Source organism: Camelina sativa, chromosome 17, assembly GCF_000633955.1.
Source record: "Camelina sativa cultivar DH55 chromosome 17, Cs, whole genome shotgun sequence".
In the NCBI taxonomy this organism is placed as follows: domain Eukaryota; kingdom Viridiplantae; phylum Streptophyta; class Magnoliopsida; order Brassicales; family Brassicaceae; genus Camelina; species Camelina sativa.
Window position 1 is genome coordinate 4,207,132 of NC_025701.1, and position 20,210 is coordinate 4,227,341.

Below are 20,210 nucleotides of genomic sequence, written 5' to 3' on the forward strand. Positions count from 1 at the left end.
TACAATTCTTGAGGGGATTACGCGGAAAAGTATAATGGAGATCGCAAGTGATCAAGGTTATCAGGTAATACAAAATCAAACTGTTTCACTCTAACCAATCAAATACTAAACTCGATTAAATTTCACACACACTTGAATTATGAAATCAGGTAGTAGAGAAGGCAGTACATGTGGATGAAGTAATGGATGCAGATGAAGTCTTTTGTACCGGAACTGCTGTAGTAGTTGCTCCTGTGGGTTCTATAACATATCAGGACAAAAGGTAAGAACTCATAATGCCTGGATCAAGTTTTATTCAAACTTTAAGCTAATAGATTTTTATTCAAACTTTAAGCTAATAGATTTGGACTCATGTAACCTCNTCAGGTTCCAGATGAGCCCAACAGGTTGCATGATTTCACATGCCAAACCGGCCCAACCAGATGTGAAACAATAGGTCATGAAGAAGCCAGCCTGCATATAGTCATTGAATATTTTCATACTGTTAACGTTATAGAAACATAATAACAAAAATGGAACACTTAAAAANGGATTGACTGAAGACAACAAGGGATGGGTCACAAATATCAACTGAGAAACCAATATTCAACCTTTTTCCTGAAAAAGATTACTATGCATATTAAGCTGTGTATACACAAAAATGAAGAACACTTTCCTGTAAATTTATATACGAGACAGAAACAGAAAGCTCTTTTACTCTTTCTATTAGTAATATCATTGTCTTTCACAAAACTACTTAAAAAGAATCTTTGTACAAAAGTGGTTCTGACCATAGTTTCATTTCCTCCTGCAGTAACTATAAAATTCACATTTCGTTTCAGCAGGCAGAACTGTTTATATTTCGAGATGGCTTCCACACTTCTTACTTTCATCACCCATAAGGGTCTCAACTTCTAAATTTGTAACTCAATTCTGGACACTTTTTCTTCTAAGTGTTCATAGTAGCTCAAAGTATCAAGTTCGTTTGTATATCTCAGCAAATCCTGGAGAATAACGATTTGGTGAAGCACTGGGACAGGACTTCACCTCAAGATCATGGCCAGATTTACTTCTCTGGAACGCCCATATGTATTCAGCTTTAAGACTCTCTTTCTCAGGCTTCAACTGTTCAGAATCTGGTAACTCCTGATCTGAGCCAGGCGAACTGCAACCAGCTTTGCTCGATTCATCAGAGCACGATAATGATGGTATCTGTGAGTATGCAGCTTTCAAGTTGTTATGTATCTCGTCCATCTTTCCTTTCACCTCATCTGCTCGGTCCAGAGCGATCAGAATCTGAAAGAAACTCACACGTCAAGATCATCTCCCAGGAGATGCAAATCGAGTTTANAGGTTCTCAATTGTGAATACTCCCAATGACTCCAAATGGACTTCCTTATGCTCCAACTTTTGTCCATAATAGTTAACAGGTAGCACGAAGGCAATGCAAACGACTGCAACGATTGAGAAAATACGAATGCTGCAGAGTTATAAAAGAAACATAAACCAACTGTGAGAATTGTAAAAAAAAAAAAAAAAAAAAACATGTTTGTCCATTCAATAACAGTAGAAAAAAACTGAAAAGCAAGGTTTATGGTGAAGTAAAATAAACCTGCAAATGACCATCCTGATGAGAACGACAGCATCGAGACCAGCAGCAGCCAACATCTCGNTACCTGTGCTGGAACTAGTTTGGCAAGTTGTGCAGGTATGTCCCTCACACTAGACAAGACAGCCAATTGCCTGATAACAGAGCCTGATAGAATATTGACGAAGAAAACATTCCAGATGGTGAAGTATAAGATTTTGATACATGCACTTTTCTTTCTTAGACTCCGAGAAACACACCCCTCCAAGGTTGAAAAGTACATCATCAATGGTGGAACGGCATAAAAGAATAGAACCAAAATCACACTTGGTAAGTACCCTGTGATGACCTGGTTCACAAAATTCCTCCTGCAATGTTTTTCAAAGCGATAAATAGATTGAAAAGTAATAGTAACAAATCGATTACATAGACTTTTTTATTGCTCTCTTTTTCTGCAATTTTAAATCTAGCATAAAGATATCAACTGCCTAGCAGCTCCCATTATACGCATCTTGCAATTCTCTAAAAGTAACGTAGCTACACCTACTCTTTGGTTCCAACTCTATGTCATGTTAAGAAGAATACAAACAAGAACCTTCTATTACTGAGTACACGAGTAAGGAAACTGCCGGATACTCACCTGTTCAAGAAGTCTTTTAGGAAAGGGAAATTCTTGGATAGCGTTTGGAGTTGAGTCAGCCCTTGAACAAAGGCAACAGGAAAAAGAAACACAAACATGAAGGCAATAGCACCAACAAGGGTTGCTATTCTTCGCATCCAAAGTTGCCGATAAGGTATTCTGAGATTCCTCCAATGAACATCATGAGGCTCTGGAGCTAAGTCTGCCACCCATAACATAGGATTTGGTGTTTGAAGAACCTCCGAAACAACAAGAGCATCATAACGACTCTTGAAAAACACAAAAGCAACGGGACGTTCCTGCAAATGAGTATAAAAGAAAGCCTTACATACATATTTCAAGTGCTGCCGCTATGCTTAGATCATGTAACAGGTAGAAACCACACACTATGCCTAAATCATGTAAAGGACAAAGTTCACCTATCAGAGTGAAAAGAATTCCTTACTTCCTCCGTCGTAGCCAAAGTCAACTCACCAAGCTCCAGCGTTTTCACACTGTCTGCCTCGTTAGCGAGGATTTGAAAAGAATTTGTGGCTGCAGGTCCACAAAAGGTGCATGACTTCAAGCTCGGGTTACAACTTAAATCAGAAGAAACATGTTTCATGGCCTGACACATCCTCTCCGTTTCATTCTGAAATAGAAAATTGACACGATTAATATTAGAATCCATTCAAAATTCTGATCAGATAACCAACAAGAAAACTGATGTAATATCAAAAGAACCTCAATATCAACTAAAACTGATACAAAAGGAAAACAAAGTTAGTAATCCAAGATTATCATCAAACATATAATCCCCTGAACTTCCTATATCTTTAACTAATACAGGACTAATTAAGTCTGTATAACGAGTTATTGCGCTGTTATTTCATCAATCATTGATTTGACAAATGAAGAAGCATTTACGACATCCAAGAAACAGAGTATATGTCAGAACGTGAAAAGAATTATGAAAAAGGTTAAATCACATTCCGGAACAAAGAGAAATTCCTTCCCTTTTGTAATTCTAGGAGAGTCCTATTCAACTACGCAGAGGTATTTAATGAAAAATTTATTCCCAATCCAACAGAAAACAAAACAAAAAGACAAGTTTGCAAGAATAAATCAAAACACTTACCCTCAGCCTCTGGATGAACCCATCACGGTAGACCATTAGGTGCGACACATAGCTTGGTGCATAGTAGTTTGTGAAGTATTTGCTCACTGTCTCGCTGTAGGATTGCTCAGGAGACTCAGGAATAGCACGAATAAGAACAGTAAAATGGCTTGGCTTAGAGGCAGATTCAGCAATATGGGCAAGCCTCCTTTTGGTTATATTTTTATACTCCTACAGCGGCAAAACACATATAAACAGAGTCAGAGAGAGAGAGACCAAAACTAAACGATGGAATAGCAAGAATCAGTAAGCGTGACATGAACCAAGGTAATAAGATCCTCACAAAGTAAAGAAGAGCACAAGTTGCCGAGGATATGATGTACAATGAGAGACAATGAACCCACAGCCTGGAAATAAAAAGAGTGAAACTAGACTCAGCATTTTGTTTTCATTGTACAGAACACTAGTAGTCTATCTGTTTAAGAATACTAGTGTGAAATGCCACCATTTAATCTCCTGCACAGAAACAAAATCAGGTAGAAATACAGGCTACGCATACTATCTGACAGTATTAGTGAGACAATGCCGCTAGTTTACCATCGTGAGCGTTGATGAAGGTTCTCAATTGTGAATACTCCCAATGACTCCAAATGGACTTCCTTGTGCTCCAACTTTTGTCCATAATAGTTAACAGGTAGCACGAAGGCAATGCAAACGACTGCAACGATTGAGAAAATACGAATGCTGCAGAGTTATAAAAGAAACATAAACCAACTGTGAGAATTGTAAACAAAAAAAAAAAAAAAAACATGTTTGTCCATTCAATAACAGTAGAAAAAAACTGAAAAGCAAGGTTTATGGTGAAGTAAAATAAACCTGCAAATGACCATCCTGATGAGAACGACAGCATCGAGACCAGCAGCAGCCAACATCTCGTCCTCAGTAGTTTCCCAAGCTTTAAGGAGCCAACTTGGAGAAGGCGCAAACCTCTCATACCAATGAGGATCATGACGTTTAACTCTTCCGCTAGAGAGCATTCGGCCAAAGTAAACACAATAATTGGCTGGCTGCTTTCGTAGAATGGAATAAAGCGACACAAGCACAACGCATATGGCTACATTAATCCCAGCAGAAGTTAGAAGTGCACCGACATCCATCTCAGTTTTAGTTCAAACTCTGCCTTAGTTGAAAGGCAGAGAAGAACAAAATAGATGATCAAGCGCAGGCAAGATGGCTGAGTAAAACAACACAGCAAGAACTTTTTTAAGTCGTCAAAAAGATCTGGTAAGGAAAAAAACAAAGAAGAAAATAGTTACGATTACGAACACAAGTATGTTGTTTGCAGTAATAAAGCAGAAATAACAAGGATGCTTGAAAGAGATATATATGGTCATGAAGCAAGAATTATTCTTTAATCTAACACGTAACATATAGTATATATGTAAGTTGTGTTGTGATTAGGGAGTGATCTAAAAAAAGGTGCAAACAAAAGTAACGAATACACCTGACACTTTTATCAGTTGTAAAAAAAAAAAAAAAAACAATTACGAGACAAAGAGGCTAGAAGATTAAAGAAACACAAAGACCGAATCAAATTATCTAATAAAACTCTTTAAAAAAGTTGTGGCAGATGATAAAAAGACTATTTAACCCCCATCTCATCCAACAATTTCATTCATAGAAGCAAAACAAACAAAAACCCAGAACACCATGAACAGATGAATCGAAGAAAATGATACATAGTTTGATTTCAATACAACAATTCAAAAAACGAACGAAACGAACAAAAAAATCCCCAGATGATGAGATTCGATCAAAATTACAGGAGGAGTTTGATATGGTACATCATTAACAAACAACGAAATCGAAAAAAAAAAAAAAAAGGAGAATTATGGGACTCACATGGACGAAAAGGCGATTGCTTTGCTTNACAAAGGCAACAGGAAAAAGAAACACAAACATGAAGGCAATAGCACCAACAAGGGTTGCTATTCTTCGCATCCAAAGTTGCCGATAAGGTATTCTGAGATTCCTCCAATGAACATCATGAGGCTCTGGAGCTAAGTCTGCCACCCATAACATAGGATTTGGTGTTTGAAGAACCTCCGAAACAACAAGAGCATCATAACGACTCTTGAAAAACACAAAAGCAACGGGACGTTCCTGCAAATGAGTATAAAAGAAAGCCTTACATACATATTTCAAGTGCTGCCGCTATGCTTAGATCATGTAACAGGTAGAAACCACACACTATGCCTAAATCATGTAAAGGACAAAGTTCACCTATCAGAGTGAAAAGAATTCCTTACTTCCTCCGTCGTAGCCAAAGTCAACTCACCAAGCTCCAGCGTTTTCACACTGTCTGCCTCGTTAGCGAGGATTTGAAAAGAATTTGTGGCTGCAGGTCCACAAAAGGTGCATGACTTCAAGCTCGGGTTACAACTTAAATCAGAAGAAACATGTTTCATGGCCTGACACATCCTCTCCGTTTCATTCTGAAATAGAAAATTGACACGATTAATATTAGAATCCATTCAAAATTCTGATCAGATAACCAACAAGAAAACTGATGTAATATCAAAAGAACCTCAATATCAACTAAAACTGATACAAAAGGAAAACAAAGTTAGTAATCCAAGATTATCATCAAACATATAATCCCCTGAACTTCCTATATCTTTAACTAATACAGGACTAATTAAGTCTGTATAACGAGTTATTGCGCTGTTATTTCATCAATCATTGATTTGACAAATGAAGAAGCATTTACGACATCCAAGAAACAGAGTATATGTCAGAACGTGAAAAGAATTATGAAAAAGGTTAAATCACATTCCGGAACAAAGAGAAATTCCTTCCCTTTTGTAATTCTAGGAGAGTCCTATTCAACTACGCAGAGGTATTTAATGAAAAATTTATTCCCAATCCAACAGAAAACAAAACAAAAAGACAAGTTTGCAAGAATAAATCAAAACACTTACCCTCAGCCTCTGGATGAACCCATCACGGTAGACCATTAGGTGCGACACATAGCTTGGTGCATAGTAGTTTGTGAAGTATTTGCTCACTGTCTCGCTGTAGGATTGCTCAGGAGACTCAGGAATAGCACGAATAAGAACAGTAAAATGGCTTGGCTTAGAGGCAGATTCAGCAATATGGGCAAGCCTCCTTTTGGTTATATTTTTATACTCCTACAGCGGCAAAACACATATAAACAGAGTCAGAGAGAGAGAGACCAAAACTAAACGATGGAATAGCAAGAATCAGTAAGCGTGACATGAACCAAGGTAATAAGATCCTCACAAAGTAAAGAAGAGCACAAGTTGCCGAGGATATGATGTACAATGAGAGACAATGAACCCACAGCCTGGAAATAAAAAGAGTGAAACTAGACTCAGCATTTTGTTTTCATTGTACAGAACACTAGTAGTCTATCTGTTTAAGAATACTAGTGTGAAATGCCACCATTTAATCTCCTGCACAGAAACAAAATCAGGTAGAAATACAGGCTACGCATACTATCTGACAGTATTAGTGAGACAATGCCGCTAGTTTACCATCGTGAGCGTTGATGAAGGTTCTCAATTGTGAATACTCCCAATGACTCCAAATGGACTTCCTTGTGCTCCAACTTTTGTCCATAATAGTTAACAGGTAGCACGAAGGCAATGCAAACGACTGCAACGATTGAGAAAATACGAATGCTGCAGAGTTATAAAAGAAACATAAACCAACTGTGAGAATTGTAAACAAAAAAAAAAAAAAAAACATGTTTGTCCATTCAATAACAGTAGAAAAAAACTGAAAAGCAAGGTTTATGGTGAAGTAAAATAAACCTGCAAATGACCATCCTGATGAGAACGACAGCATCGAGACCAGCAGCAGCCAACATCTCGTCCTCAGTAGTTTCCCAAGCTTTAAGGAGCCAACTTGGAGAAGGCGCAAACCTCTCATACCAATGAGGATCATGACGTTTAACTCTTCCGCTAGAGAGCATTCGGCCAAAGTAAACACAATAATTGGCTGGCTGCTTTCGTAGAATGGAATAAAGCGACACAAGCACAACGCATATGGCTACATTAATCCCAGCAGAAGTTAGAAGTGCACCGACATCCATCTCAGTTTTAGTTCAAACTCTGCCTTAGTTGAAAGGCAGAGAAGAACAAAATAGATGATCAAGCGCAGGCAAGATGGCTGAGTAAAACAACACAGCAAGAACTTTTTTAAGTCGTCAAAAAGATCTGGTAAGGAAAAAAACAAAGAAGAAAATAGTTACGATTACGAACACAAGTATGTTGTTTGCAGTAATAAAGCAGAAATAACAAGGATGCTTGAAAGAGATATATATGGTCATGAAGCAAGAATTATTCTTTAATCTAACACGTAACATATAGTATATATGTAAGTTGTGTTGTGATTAGGGAGTGATCTAAAAAAAGGTGCAAACAAAAGTAACGAATACACCTGACACTTTTATCAGTTGTAAAAAAAAAAAAAAAAACAATTACGAGACAAAGAGGCTAGAAGATTAAAGAAACACAAAGACCGAATCAAATTATCTAATAAAACTCTTTAAAAAAGTTGTGGCAGATGATAAAAAGACTATTTAACCCCCATCTCATCCAACAATTTCATTCATAGAAGCAAAACAAACAAAAACCCAGAACACCATGAACAGATGAATCGAAGAAAATGATACATAGTTTGATTTCAATACAACAATTCAAAAAACGAACGAAACGAACAAAAAAATCCCCAGATGATGAGATTCGATCAAAATTACAGGAGGAGTTTGATATGGTACATCATTAACAAACAACGAAATCGAAAAAAAAAAAAAAAAGGAGAATTATGGGACTCACATGGACGAAAAGGCGATTGCTTTGCTTTGACTTGAAAGGAATCTGAAAACCCGAAGAATCAAAAACCCTAACTTCTTGCTTTTAACCAACCCAAATCCGCCATAGAATTCGCTTACTACTACTTAATTCAATATATATGAAAAATTAAAAATAAAAATAAAAAAAAATCTACAAAATTCAAAATAATTAATTGCTTTTCTAAAAAAGAGATAGAGATAATGAAATGATTAGGTGAAGATTTTTTTATTTATTATAATTACTTTAGAGGAAAGATATAAACTCATATGATAACTGAAAATATCAATAAAATGAAGAATTCCACGTCGGGTGGTGTTAAATTGACAGATCATACNATGACTTCAAGCTCGGGTTACAACTTAAATCAGAAGAAACATGTTTCATGGCCTGACACATCCTCTCCGTTTCATTCTGAAATAGAAAATTGACACGATTAATATTAGAATCCATTCAAAATTCTGATCAGATAACCAACAAGAAAACTGATGTAATATCAAAAGAACCTCAATATCAACTAAAACTGATACAAAAGGAAAACAAAGTTAGTAATCCAAGATTATCATCAAACATATAATCCCCTGAACTTCCTATATCTTTAACTAATACAGGACTAATTAAGTCTGTATAACGAGTTATTGCGCTGTTATTTCATCAATCATTGATTTGACAAATGAAGAAGCATTTACGACATCCAAGAAACAGAGTATATGTCAGAACGTGAAAAGAATTATGAAAAAGGTTAAATCACATTCCGGAACAAAGAGAAATTCCTTCCCTTTTGTAATTCTAGGAGAGTCCTATTCAACTACGCAGAGGTATTTAATGAAAAATTTATTCCCAATCCAACAGAAAACAAAACAAAAAGACAAGTTTGCAAGAATAAATCAAAACACTTACCCTCAGCCTCTGGATGAACCCATCACGGTAGACCATTAGGTGCGACACATAGCTTGGTGCATAGTAGTTTGTGAAGTATTTGCTCACTGTCTCGCTGTAGGATTGCTCAGGAGACTCAGGAATAGCACGAATAAGAACAGTAAAATGGCTTGGCTTAGAGGCAGATTCAGCAATATGGGCAAGCCTCCTTTTGGTTATATTTTTATACTCCTACAGCGGCAAAACACATATAAACAGAGTCAGAGAGAGAGAGACCAAAACTAAACGATGGAATAGCAAGAATCAGTAAGCGTGACATGAACCAAGGTAATAAGATCCTCACAAAGTAAAGAAGAGCACAAGTTGCCGAGGATATGATGTACAATGAGAGACAATGAACCCACAGCCTGGAAATAAAAAGAGTGAAACTAGACTCAGCATTTTGTTTTCATTGTACAGAACACTAGTAGTCTATCTGTTTAAGAATACTAGTGTGAAATGCCACCATTTAATCTCCTGCACAGAAACAAAATCAGGTAGAAATACAGGCTACGCATACTATCTGACAGTATTAGTGAGACAATGCCGCTAGTTTACCATCGTGAGCGTTGATGAAGGTTCTCAATTGTGAATACTCCCAATGACTCCAAATGGACTTCCTTGTGCTCCAACTTTTGTCCATAATAGTTAACAGGTAGCACGAAGGCAATGCAAACGACTGCAACGATTGAGAAAATACGAATGCTGCAGAGTTATAAAAGAAACATAAACCAACTGTGAGAATTGTAAACAAAAAAAAAAAAAAAAACATGTTTGTCCATTCAATAACAGTAGAAAAAAACTGAAAAGCAAGGTTTATGGTGAAGTAAAATAAACCTGCAAATGACCATCCTGATGAGAACGACAGCATCGAGACCAGCAGCAGCCAACATCTCGTCCTCAGTAGTTTCCCAAGCTTTAAGGAGCCAACTTGGAGAAGGCGCAAACCTCTCATACCAATGAGGATCATGACGTTTAACTCTTCCGCTAGAGAGCATTCGGCCAAAGTAAACACAATAATTGGCTGGCTGCTTTCGTAGAATGGAATAAAGCGACACAAGCACAACGCATATGGCTACATTAATCCCAGCAGAAGTTAGAAGTGCACCGACATCCATCTCAGTTTTAGTTCAAACTCTGCCTTAGTTGAAAGGCAGAGAAGAACAAAATAGATGATCAAGCGCAGGCAAGATGGCTGAGTAAAACAACACAGCAAGAACTTTTTTAAGTCGTCAAAAAGATCTGGTAAGGAAAAAAACAAAGAAGAAAATAGTTACGATTACGAACACAAGTATGTTGTTTGCAGTAATAAAGCAGAAATAACAAGGATGCTTGAAAGAGATATATATGGTCATGAAGCAAGAATTATTCTTTAATCTAACACGTAACATATAGTATATATGTAAGTTGTGTTGTGATTAGGGAGTGATCTAAAAAAAGGTGCAAACAAAAGTAACGAATACACCTGACACTTTTATCAGTTGTAAAAAAAAAAAAAAAAACAATTACGAGACAAAGAGGCTAGAAGATTAAAGAAACACAAAGACCGAATCAAATTATCTAATAAAACTCTTTAAAAAAGTTGTGGCAGATGATAAAAAGACTATTTAACCCCCATCTCATCCAACAATTTCATTCATAGAAGCAAAACAAACAAAAACCCAGAACACCATGAACAGATGAATCGAAGAAAATGATACATAGTTTGATTTCAATACAACAATTCAAAAAACGAACGAAACGAACAAAAAAATCCCCAGATGATGAGATTCGATCAAAATTACAGGAGGAGTTTGATATGGTACATCATTAACAAACAACGAAATCGAAAAAAAAAAAAAAAAGGAGAATTATGGGACTCACATGGACGAAAAGGCGATTGCTTTGCTTTGACTTGAAAGGAATCTGAAAACCCGAAGAATCAAAAACCCTAACTTCTTGCTTTTAACCAACCCAAATCCGCCATAGAATTCGCTTACTACTACTTAATTCAATATATATGAAAAATTAAAAATAAAAATAAAAAAAAATCTACAAAATTCAAAATAATTAATTGCTTTTCTAAAAAAGAGATAGAGATAATGAAATGATTAGGTGAAGATTTTTTTATTTATTATAATTACTTTAGAGGAAAGATATAAACTCATATGATAACTGAAAATATCAATAAAATGAAGAATTCCACGTCGGGTGGTGTTAAATTGACAGATCATACGACGTGGCGTAACCACAATGGCCCCAAACTAGTATCACGTCCGTTTAGGACTTATTAGCCTTTGTGATTGCGACTTCCTTGTCGGCTCATTTATCTCCCTTCGATCTTAATTGTATCGTTGCGATTTTGACACGTGTTATTTTGATAACGACTGTTAAAACTGTTTCTTGCCCGGGAAAAATTGAAAAGGTAACATACTAATATAACCCATATTTAATCCCAATTTCATGTATGTTTCGCGTGGTGGTGAGAAGTGTGACAGTGAGACCCCCCATTAACAAAGGGACCTGACCCCTCATATTAAATATTCCCCATTTGACTATACAATAATAGCAATTAGCAACTGGCTACCTTTATACGATACATCATGCTTTATGCGGTATGTCCCCACTTAACCGGTTTGGCATCTTTTCATGATTATTGATTGTGTCAATGCATAATGACTTTTTAATCTTTTGCTTCCATCAACTGTTTTGTTGTTTGTCCAAACTTAGCAACCCTTGTAACCCATATTGGCTTTTCGATGATGCGTTTCTTCCTTTGCAACCCTTTCATTGATCACCATATGTTCTCATTTACTCCCTCCGTTTCGCAAAGAATGTCATTTAGACATATTTCACACAAATTAAGAAAACATTAAATTATACAAATATGCCCTCATTTAATAAGTTTATTTAGTTATAGATTAAGGGTAAAACTAGAAAATCTAATGTTAAATATANATATAAACAGAGTCAGAGAGAGAGAGACCAAAACTAAACGATGGAATAGCAAGAATCAGTAAGCGTGACATGAACCAAGGTAATAAGATCCTCACAAAGTAAAGAAGAGCACAAGTTGCCGAGGATATGATGTACAATGAGAGACAATGAACCCACAGCCTGGAAATAAAAAGAGTGAAACTAGACTCAGCATTTTGTTTTCATTGTACAGAACACTAGTAGTCTATCTGTTTAAGAATACTAGTGTGAAATGCCACCATTTAATCTCCTGCACAGAAACAAAATCAGGTAGAAATACAGGCTACGCATACTATCTGACAGTATTAGTGAGACAATGCCGCTAGTTTACCATCGTGAGCGTTGATGAAGGTTCTCAATTGTGAATACTCCCAATGACTCCAAATGGACTTCCTTGTGCTCCAACTTTTGTCCATAATAGTTAACAGGTAGCACGAAGGCAATGCAAACGACTGCAACGATTGAGAAAATACGAATGCTGCAGAGTTATAAAAGAAACATAAACCAACTGTGAGAATTGTAAACAAAAAAAAAAAAAAAAACATGTTTGTCCATTCAATAACAGTAGAAAAAAACTGAAAAGCAAGGTTTATGGTGAAGTAAAATAAACCTGCAAATGACCATCCTGATGAGAACGACAGCATCGAGACCAGCAGCAGCCAACATCTCGTCCTCAGTAGTTTCCCAAGCTTTAAGGAGCCAACTTGGAGAAGGCGCAAACCTCTCATACCAATGAGGATCATGACGTTTAACTCTTCCGCTAGAGAGCATTCGGCCAAAGTAAACACAATAATTGGCTGGCTGCTTTCGTAGAATGGAATAAAGCGACACAAGCACAACGCATATGGCTACATTAATCCCAGCAGAAGTTAGAAGTGCACCGACATCCATCTCAGTTTTAGTTCAAACTCTGCCTTAGTTGAAAGGCAGAGAAGAACAAAATAGATGATCAAGCGCAGGCAAGATGGCTGAGTAAAACAACACAGCAAGAACTTTTTTAAGTCGTCAAAAAGATCTGGTAAGGAAAAAAACAAAGAAGAAAATAGTTACGATTACGAACACAAGTATGTTGTTTGCAGTAATAAAGCAGAAATAACAAGGATGCTTGAAAGAGATATATATGGTCATGAAGCAAGAATTATTCTTTAATCTAACACGTAACATATAGTATATATGTAAGTTGTGTTGTGATTAGGGAGTGATCTAAAAAAAGGTGCAAACAAAAGTAACGAATACACCTGACACTTTTATCAGTTGTAAAAAAAAAAAAAAAAACAATTACGAGACAAAGAGGCTAGAAGATTAAAGAAACACAAAGACCGAATCAAATTATCTAATAAAACTCTTTAAAAAAGTTGTGGCAGATGATAAAAAGACTATTTAACCCCCATCTCATCCAACAATTTCATTCATAGAAGCAAAACAAACAAAAACCCAGAACACCATGAACAGATGAATCGAAGAAAATGATACATAGTTTGATTTCAATACAACAATTCAAAAAACGAACGAAACGAACAAAAAAATCCCCAGATGATGAGATTCGATCAAAATTACAGGAGGAGTTTGATATGGTACATCATTAACAAACAACGAAATCGAAAAAAAAAAAAAAAAGGAGAATTATGGGACTCACATGGACGAAAAGGCGATTGCTTTGCTTTGACTTGAAAGGAATCTGAAAACCCGAAGAATCAAAAACCCTAACTTCTTGCTTTTAACCAACCCAAATCCGCCATAGAATTCGCTTACTACTACTTAATTCAATATATATGAAAAATTAAAAATAAAAATAAAAAAAAATCTACAAAATTCAAAATAATTAATTGCTTTTCTAAAAAAGAGATAGAGATAATGAAATGATTAGGTGAAGATTTTTTTATTTATTATAATTACTTTAGAGGAAAGATATAAACTCATATGATAACTGAAAATATCAATAAAATGAAGAATTCCACGTCGGGTGGTGTTAAATTGACAGATCATACGACGTGGCGTAACCACAATGGCCCCAAACTAGTATCACGTCCGTTTAGGACTTATTAGCCTTTGTGATTGCGACTTCCTTGTCGGCTCATTTATCTCCCTTCGATCTTAATTGTATCGTTGCGATTTTGACACGTGTTATTTTGATAACGACTGTTAAAACTGTTTCTTGCCCGGGAAAAATTGAAAAGGTAACATACTAATATAACCCATATTTAATCCCAATTTCATGTATGTTTCGCGTGGTGGTGAGAAGTGTGACAGTGAGACCCCCCATTAACAAAGGGACCTGACCCCTCATATTAAATATTCCCCATTTGACTATACAATAATAGCAATTAGCAACTGGCTACCTTTATACGATACATCATGCTTTATGCGGTATGTCCCCACTTAACCGGTTTGGCATCTTTTCATGATTATTGATTGTGTCAATGCATAATGACTTTTTAATCTTTTGCTTCCATCAACTGTTTTGTTGTTTGTCCAAACTTAGCAACCCTTGTAACCCATATTGGCTTTTCGATGATGCGTTTCTTCCTTTGCAACCCTTTCATTGATCACCATATGTTCTCATTTACTCCCTCCGTTTCGCAAAGAATGTCATTTAGACATATTTCACACAAATTAAGAAAACATTAAATTATACAAATATGCCCTCATTTAATAAGTTTATTTAGTTATAGATTAAGGGTAAAACTAGAAAATCTAATGTTAAATATACATTGAAAATATAAAATAATGCATTGGAATTGTAGAGTGACACTCTTTGTGAAACAAAGAAAAATCTCCAGACTGACACTCTTTGTGAAACGGAGGGAGTAATTAACAGTTGATAATAAAGATTTGTCACGGTCAACTTCTTCATTAAATCAACCAACTTATATTAAGCAAGCTATGTCGGCAAAGGAAACAAAAAGTCAAAACAGATTCTGAGACATAGTTTGACAACATCTTCTGCAGAACGCAGTCTTCTTCTACCTATTAACGTAAAAGTGTAAAAATATATTATTGCCTTTTGAAATCTCCGAAGTCTTCAGACATTCACCAAATGATGCAAAAGTGAGGGTCTATCTTCACCAATTGTGCTCAGTAAACACTTCACTTTCTCTGTTCCAAGCTTCTCCTCGAGCATTCTCCTCAATTCTGGCATTTTCTGCTCACATAAACGAATGCATATCAGAAATCAATGAATCATCAAATTCAAACAACTCAGACAATAAATAAAAAAAAGAGGAAACGTCAAGTCCAACATATTTCCATCCTTCTGCTATACGGAATACTCCCAACCTATTGTTCTGCTTCTGCACTTGTGTGATTGACAATAGTAGCAATTTTTACCTTTGTCAGCCATAGAATATAGGCAACAGCATGCAATGCTTGAGCTTGATAATCTTCAAATTTGGTATCCGGAATGGTCATAGAAGATTCTAGAAGATGGATCTCATTATTAATGAAGATGGCAATCTCTTCATTCATAATGATACTCTCTGCAGTTTCAGGTGAAACATCTAAATGTTTGGAAGTGAAATGCATTATCCAATTAAGAGAGAGGAACCGCCGATGAAGCCATAGTGCCTGAAATAAAAAGAGCAACAACTCAAATAGGTCACTAATTCGATCATCTCCATAGTAGCATGACAACAAACTATCTAGAAAACTCTCTTTGTCGTCCAAACCACTGTCGCAATGAAGCTTACGAGAGAGAAATTATGTACTTGGGCTGCGTTTATAAAATCTAACTTCGTGTCTCTATGATACGGTAGTATACAAAAATTCAACTTTGGTCATACTCTTCTACCAGTCAAACACATTGTTGAATATTTTAGTAGCTTTTACAACAATACAATACATTTGTGCCCATCTCTACACTAATTCATTTGTGAAAATCAAAGATAATCATACCTCTCGTCCTACGTAACGTTCTACCAATCCTTTGTTCCAATCCAGCTCTTCCTGTCATATAATTGTAGCACAGATGTAAAAATAAGATTACCCGGCGAAATAGTAATGGTACCATAACAGGTATGGGTTAGCAAAGGAAAGACAAAGCGTACCTTCCAGATTTTATGTGCCTGAGTTTTATCATAAGCATTGCTTCCTTTCACATAAAGCGAATCCAATATCTTGAGCATCAGCCGCTGGACATTAATGAAAACAAAATCAGTTGAGCTGCATGGAACACTTCACCAGATTCAGTGGAGAATGATGATAGATGTACTTTTTACTTCCAAGACCGAAGATAACATGGAGTAAGTTAGATTGGTGTATACTCTACTCTAGCTTTACCACAATCACATCAGCGGAAATATGCGACTCTTACTCTGCGATAATGGAAGCAAGAACTATCGGCTACATGAAGCCCTGCCCACCTTTTAGATTTGTTCAACTCTTGTATCACCTAGGACATACAACATATATATGTCATCAAAATCACATATCAGAGAAAATTTATGGTGTATCTTCGACCATATGAAATTTTCACAAGTTCAGCTTACAAAAGTAACCAATTAATGAATTCAGAGAAATCTAACTATATGAAATGTTTCCAAGTTCAGACCATGTGTTCAAAAGATCAAGATATCTAAAGAAAAGAAATGCCGAAGGTGATTTTACCTGCTCAACTTCCATGTAGGAAACCAACCAGCAACGGTGATACCACGCACGATAGTTCATCTTTGATCTCTGCAAAAGGCATGTAGTTTGGTTAGGAGCCAGTTTCTTTTCGGAGCAGAGTAAGTGGTTGTGTCATGTGTGTCATAGTAATAGGAGAATGGACTTTGAGGATCAACAAATAGAAATCTTGGAGTGACCAACAGTTAAATATTTACATGATAGCCAAATTGTGAAGACTAGGAAAAACCAATATATATTTCATTAGATATATGATGAACCTTCATTAACTAAAGCATCAAATCTGGAACTAAACCTCGCCTACTGATTCCACTAACTCAGATTCTTTGGTTATAATCTCTTGTGGTGTAGAAAATCTCCGAGAAATCATCTTAATTATCCACCTTCTGTTAAAATAACAATCAAAAATTATGAGGAGAGTAAATGGACAAGAACAAGAAGGAACAATTCAGGGTGTAACAGAAACTAAGATGCACTTAAGATCAGAAAGTGTGTTTGCATTACAAAAGGATAATAAATACATTGAATCATAAAGAAAGACAAACCTATGGCTCCATGTTGACTCACTCTTTGGAGAATTGGAAAGAACGAGCCCAGAAAGACGAAGTTCTTCTGTAAATGCGTAAAGTTGATCCGTTTTTGACAATATCAGCTTCCTATCTCCAGGAAACACATTAAAGATGAGGTTAACCACTAGGACTACAAATCAAGCCAATTATAACACTTATGTACTTAATATGAGTACCTAGCATTCCATGCAGTTCCAAAGTCTGAGCTTAACAGCAAAACAGCTTGGCTATGCGTCATGACTTCACTCTCTAAAGTAGAAGAGATGCTCTTAATCTGAGGCTCATTACATGCGTTTCCATGGCATTTGTACTCCTCAAGCGCAAGGAGAAACACACGTTTGGCATCTTTACATAACTGAACAAGTATATCAGTGGATATTCCCAATTTGTGATCTTGATTCCAGAACTTACTAGAGGTCTCATCGTTAGGCTGGAGATGCACATTGGAGAAACCTGCTTCTTTATCCAGTAAGGTGAACTGTGAGGGGTGAATAAACCCTACTTCATCACTGAATTCAGAGATAAAAATCACTATAATGTCATAGGAAAAATACAAAACTCAAAACAGGATTCCACGTATCCCAGATGGGGAAGAACATTATAATAATAATACTCACATAAGAGGGTCAGATTCAAGAACATGCTCGAACTGCTTCAACAAGCCAAAGCAATCTTCTTCAGAGCATGGTCCTTGTCTCATAATTCCCCGCGCTTTCGATATCTGATAGAAAGCAATAAAAATATTCAAACGATACTGACGTCTCCTGTGCAAATATAAACTGTGAGACCCAATTGAGAAATTAAAGTGAGCACCTTAGTACAGTTTCTGCTCTTCTCCCTTGTTCAAGTCGTCCGACGCCACAGGATCTTCGAGTTCTGAATCTGAGAAATTTACCTCGACGGAATCGGAATTCGATTGTTCCCTGGTGACGGTAGATTTTTTTTTTTGAAATTAGGGATTTCGCCGGAGATTTGAGTGGTTCTCCGATCTCGCTGGTCATAAATTTTTATTACTCTACTAATTTACTCCTATTATTTACCCTTTTTTTTTTACTCAATATTTATTTTCCTTAATTTTATAAGATTTTACTTTTTTACTACGAAACAAAATAGTCACAAAAACCTACATTGTGTGTTACACAACTTATATACGTGACGCATCCGAATCATACGAATTCGAAACCGATTAGAGCGATATGGCAACAGATGATGATGCATGGTACTCCGAATTGGTCGGAACTAATCCCAGACATCTTGTCATTGGTCTTCAAGCACTTGAGCTTTACAGATTTTGCTAGAGCTAAGACCGTTTGTTCGTCGTGGTACTCTGCTTCCAAATCATCCTCACCTAGACAAAACCATACTCCGTGGTTGATTCTCTACGAAGACACGCACTGGCTCTTGTTTAATTCGGAAGAAGCAAAGTTTTACAGAACGGGATACTTTGGTCGGTTTGCCAAGTGTCGTGGCGTGGCCACTTGTGGGAGTTGGGTCTTGGTCTTTGACAATAAGGAACCCAATTTCTACATCATTAATCCTTTCACTCCAAAGCTCATTCGCCTCCCACCTCTAGATTCAAACCGCATCGCTAAGTTCCTTCAACACTGCGGACAGGATGAAATAGTGGACACTGCGGTTTTGTGGGTAGACGAAAAAACCAAAGACTACTTAGTTGTGTGGACATATTGTTGGGGTTCCTACATATGTTATTGCAGGAAAAGAGACCAAGAGTGGTTTGAGATTCCGCAAAGCAGTCTGTGTTCGGATATGGCCTACAAAGACAAGAAGCTTTACATTCATACTTACGATGGTAGCATCAGAATCTTGGACTTTTCTCTTGGAGACTTGCCAAGAGAAATCTACAATCATCCATACGCCCATCGACCTTTTCGATCCCAAGATTTTTTTAGGTATTAACAGAATCAAACTAACCATGTCTGGAGATGTTCTGATGGTCCAATGCGGGATAGGCATAGACGACCTAAGAATGAGGTTCCAAGTCTACAAGATGGGTAGCACTAGAGAATACTGGGACAAAGTGAGTTCTGGGAAGAAGAAGGATGTGCTTTGGATGGCAGGGTGTGGCAATGCTGCGTACTGGGAGAGAGTGCATTCTTTGGAGAACGAGGAAGCGTTGCTTTGGGATTTGAGCGTCACTTTACCAACCAAAGGTGTATCCGGAATCAAGAAAGATTCCATTTACTGCTGTCACACTTTTAGTTCATCATCTATTCCGGATGTCGTTGCCTATGACTATGAGATTCCTACGCACAAGATCTCTGCATATGAGATTCCTAAGCAGACCATCGAACCTTTTCGTTTTGGAGAGGCTCGTTGGTTCGTTCCTTGCTTTGGTGCTGGGGAATAATCCGCACTACATATTAACTCTATGTTTTCTTTGATTGTTCTGACTCCTCGAAATGAGTTTGAAGATCAAGAAGCTACTACATTCAGCAACTTCATACGGTCTTACAAACCATTTAACAACGAGTTGCTTTATTTTTCTTAGTTTTGGACTCAACTATGGCTATATCTTTCTTTAAATTATGCTTGTAGACTTGGATTCCATATTTAATAAATGCATTCTTCGTTGAGAAAATAAAACAACAACAACTGAGAATTCAAATCCTTTTGCTTTAGAAAAAAAAATAATATGGAACGGAAGAACACATATATGATACTTAGAACCAAAGCCATCTTCTATACAAACTCCCTGCAAGTTTTCCTTGAACTTCTAGAGCTCTGGTTTCAATCGACCTATGGATAAGAAGAAATTATCAAAAACAGAAATAAATTTGAAAAAGACAGAGAGATGAGAGAAGTGAATTTGGGTAGCTTCTAGTTAGTTACCATTAGGTGAGAAACTGGACATAGTCGATGGATTTGAGACGAACCCCATTTGGTAAAGGTTTTGTAGTTCACTCTCTAGTGTTGTCTGAAAGATGAGGTAAGAAAGAGACGTGTGTAA

General features: G+C 36.6%; 4 protein-coding genes, 1 long non-coding RNA gene and 2 pseudogenes across 7 annotated transcripts in view; 2 read left to right on the plus strand and 5 right to left on the minus strand.

The window, feature by feature from the left end:
- Positions 1–759, plus strand: part of LOC104755220 (branched-chain-amino-acid aminotransferase 2, chloroplastic) — a 5,293-nt gene extending 4,534 nt beyond the window's left edge. Inside the window, exons 9-10 of one of the 3 annotated variants that reach the window (XM_019239106.1) lie at positions 41–64; positions 150–314. In XM_019239106.1, coding sequence (XP_019094651.1) covers positions 41–64; positions 150–266 — 141 coding nt within the window. In that variant the 3' untranslated portion in view covers positions 267–314. Of the gene's footprint in view, positions 65–149; positions 315–556 lie in introns of those variants that run through there. The other 2 variants (XM_019239105.1, XM_010477566.2) reach the window with 2 other exon arrangements.
- Positions 1–5,111, minus strand: part of LOC104755219 — a 7,351-nt pseudogene extending 2,240 nt beyond the window's left edge.
- LOC104759139 (CSC1-like protein At1g10090) lies at positions 4,761–8,370 on the minus strand. The gene is made up of 8 exons (XM_010482102.2): positions 8,166–8,370; positions 7,140–7,544; positions 6,861–7,007; positions 6,607–6,670; positions 6,285–6,494; positions 5,613–5,798; positions 5,206–5,466; positions 4,761–4,772 (listed from the first exon to the last, which is right to left on the minus strand). The coding sequence occupies exons 2-8, from the start codon at positions 7,418–7,420 to the stop codon at positions 4,761–4,763; spliced, it is 1,161 nt and encodes a 386-aa protein (XP_010480404.1). The 5' UTR covers positions 7,421–7,544; positions 8,166–8,370.
- On the minus strand, positions 8,499–11,169 carry LOC104759140 (CSC1-like protein At1g10090). Its single transcript, XM_010482103.2, has 6 exons — positions 10,962–11,169; positions 9,936–10,340; positions 9,657–9,803; positions 9,403–9,466; positions 9,081–9,290; positions 8,499–8,594 (listed from the first exon to the last, which is right to left on the minus strand). The coding sequence occupies exons 2-6, from the start codon at positions 10,214–10,216 to the stop codon at positions 8,499–8,501; spliced, it is 798 nt and encodes a 265-aa protein (XP_010480405.1). The 5' UTR covers positions 10,217–10,340; positions 10,962–11,169.
- On the minus strand, positions 14,881–18,248 carry LOC104755221. The gene is made up of 11 exons (XM_010477568.2): positions 18,056–18,248; positions 17,860–17,963; positions 17,419–17,751; positions 17,219–17,329; positions 16,969–17,059; positions 16,656–16,724; positions 16,363–16,440; positions 16,097–16,180; positions 15,945–15,995; positions 15,381–15,617; positions 14,881–15,195 (listed from the first exon to the last, which is right to left on the minus strand). The coding sequence occupies exons 2-11, from the start codon at positions 17,940–17,942 to the stop codon at positions 15,076–15,078; spliced, it is 1,257 nt and encodes a 418-aa protein (XP_010475870.1). The 5' UTR covers positions 17,943–17,963; positions 18,056–18,248; the 3' UTR covers positions 14,881–15,075.
- Positions 18,439–19,610, plus strand: LOC104759142 (annotated as a pseudogene).
- On the minus strand, positions 19,968–20,196 carry LOC104755223. Its single transcript, XR_762195.2, has 2 exons — positions 20,093–20,196; positions 19,968–19,999 (listed from the first exon to the last, which is right to left on the minus strand). It is a non-coding gene; the product is annotated as an uncharacterized LOC104755223 (long non-coding RNA).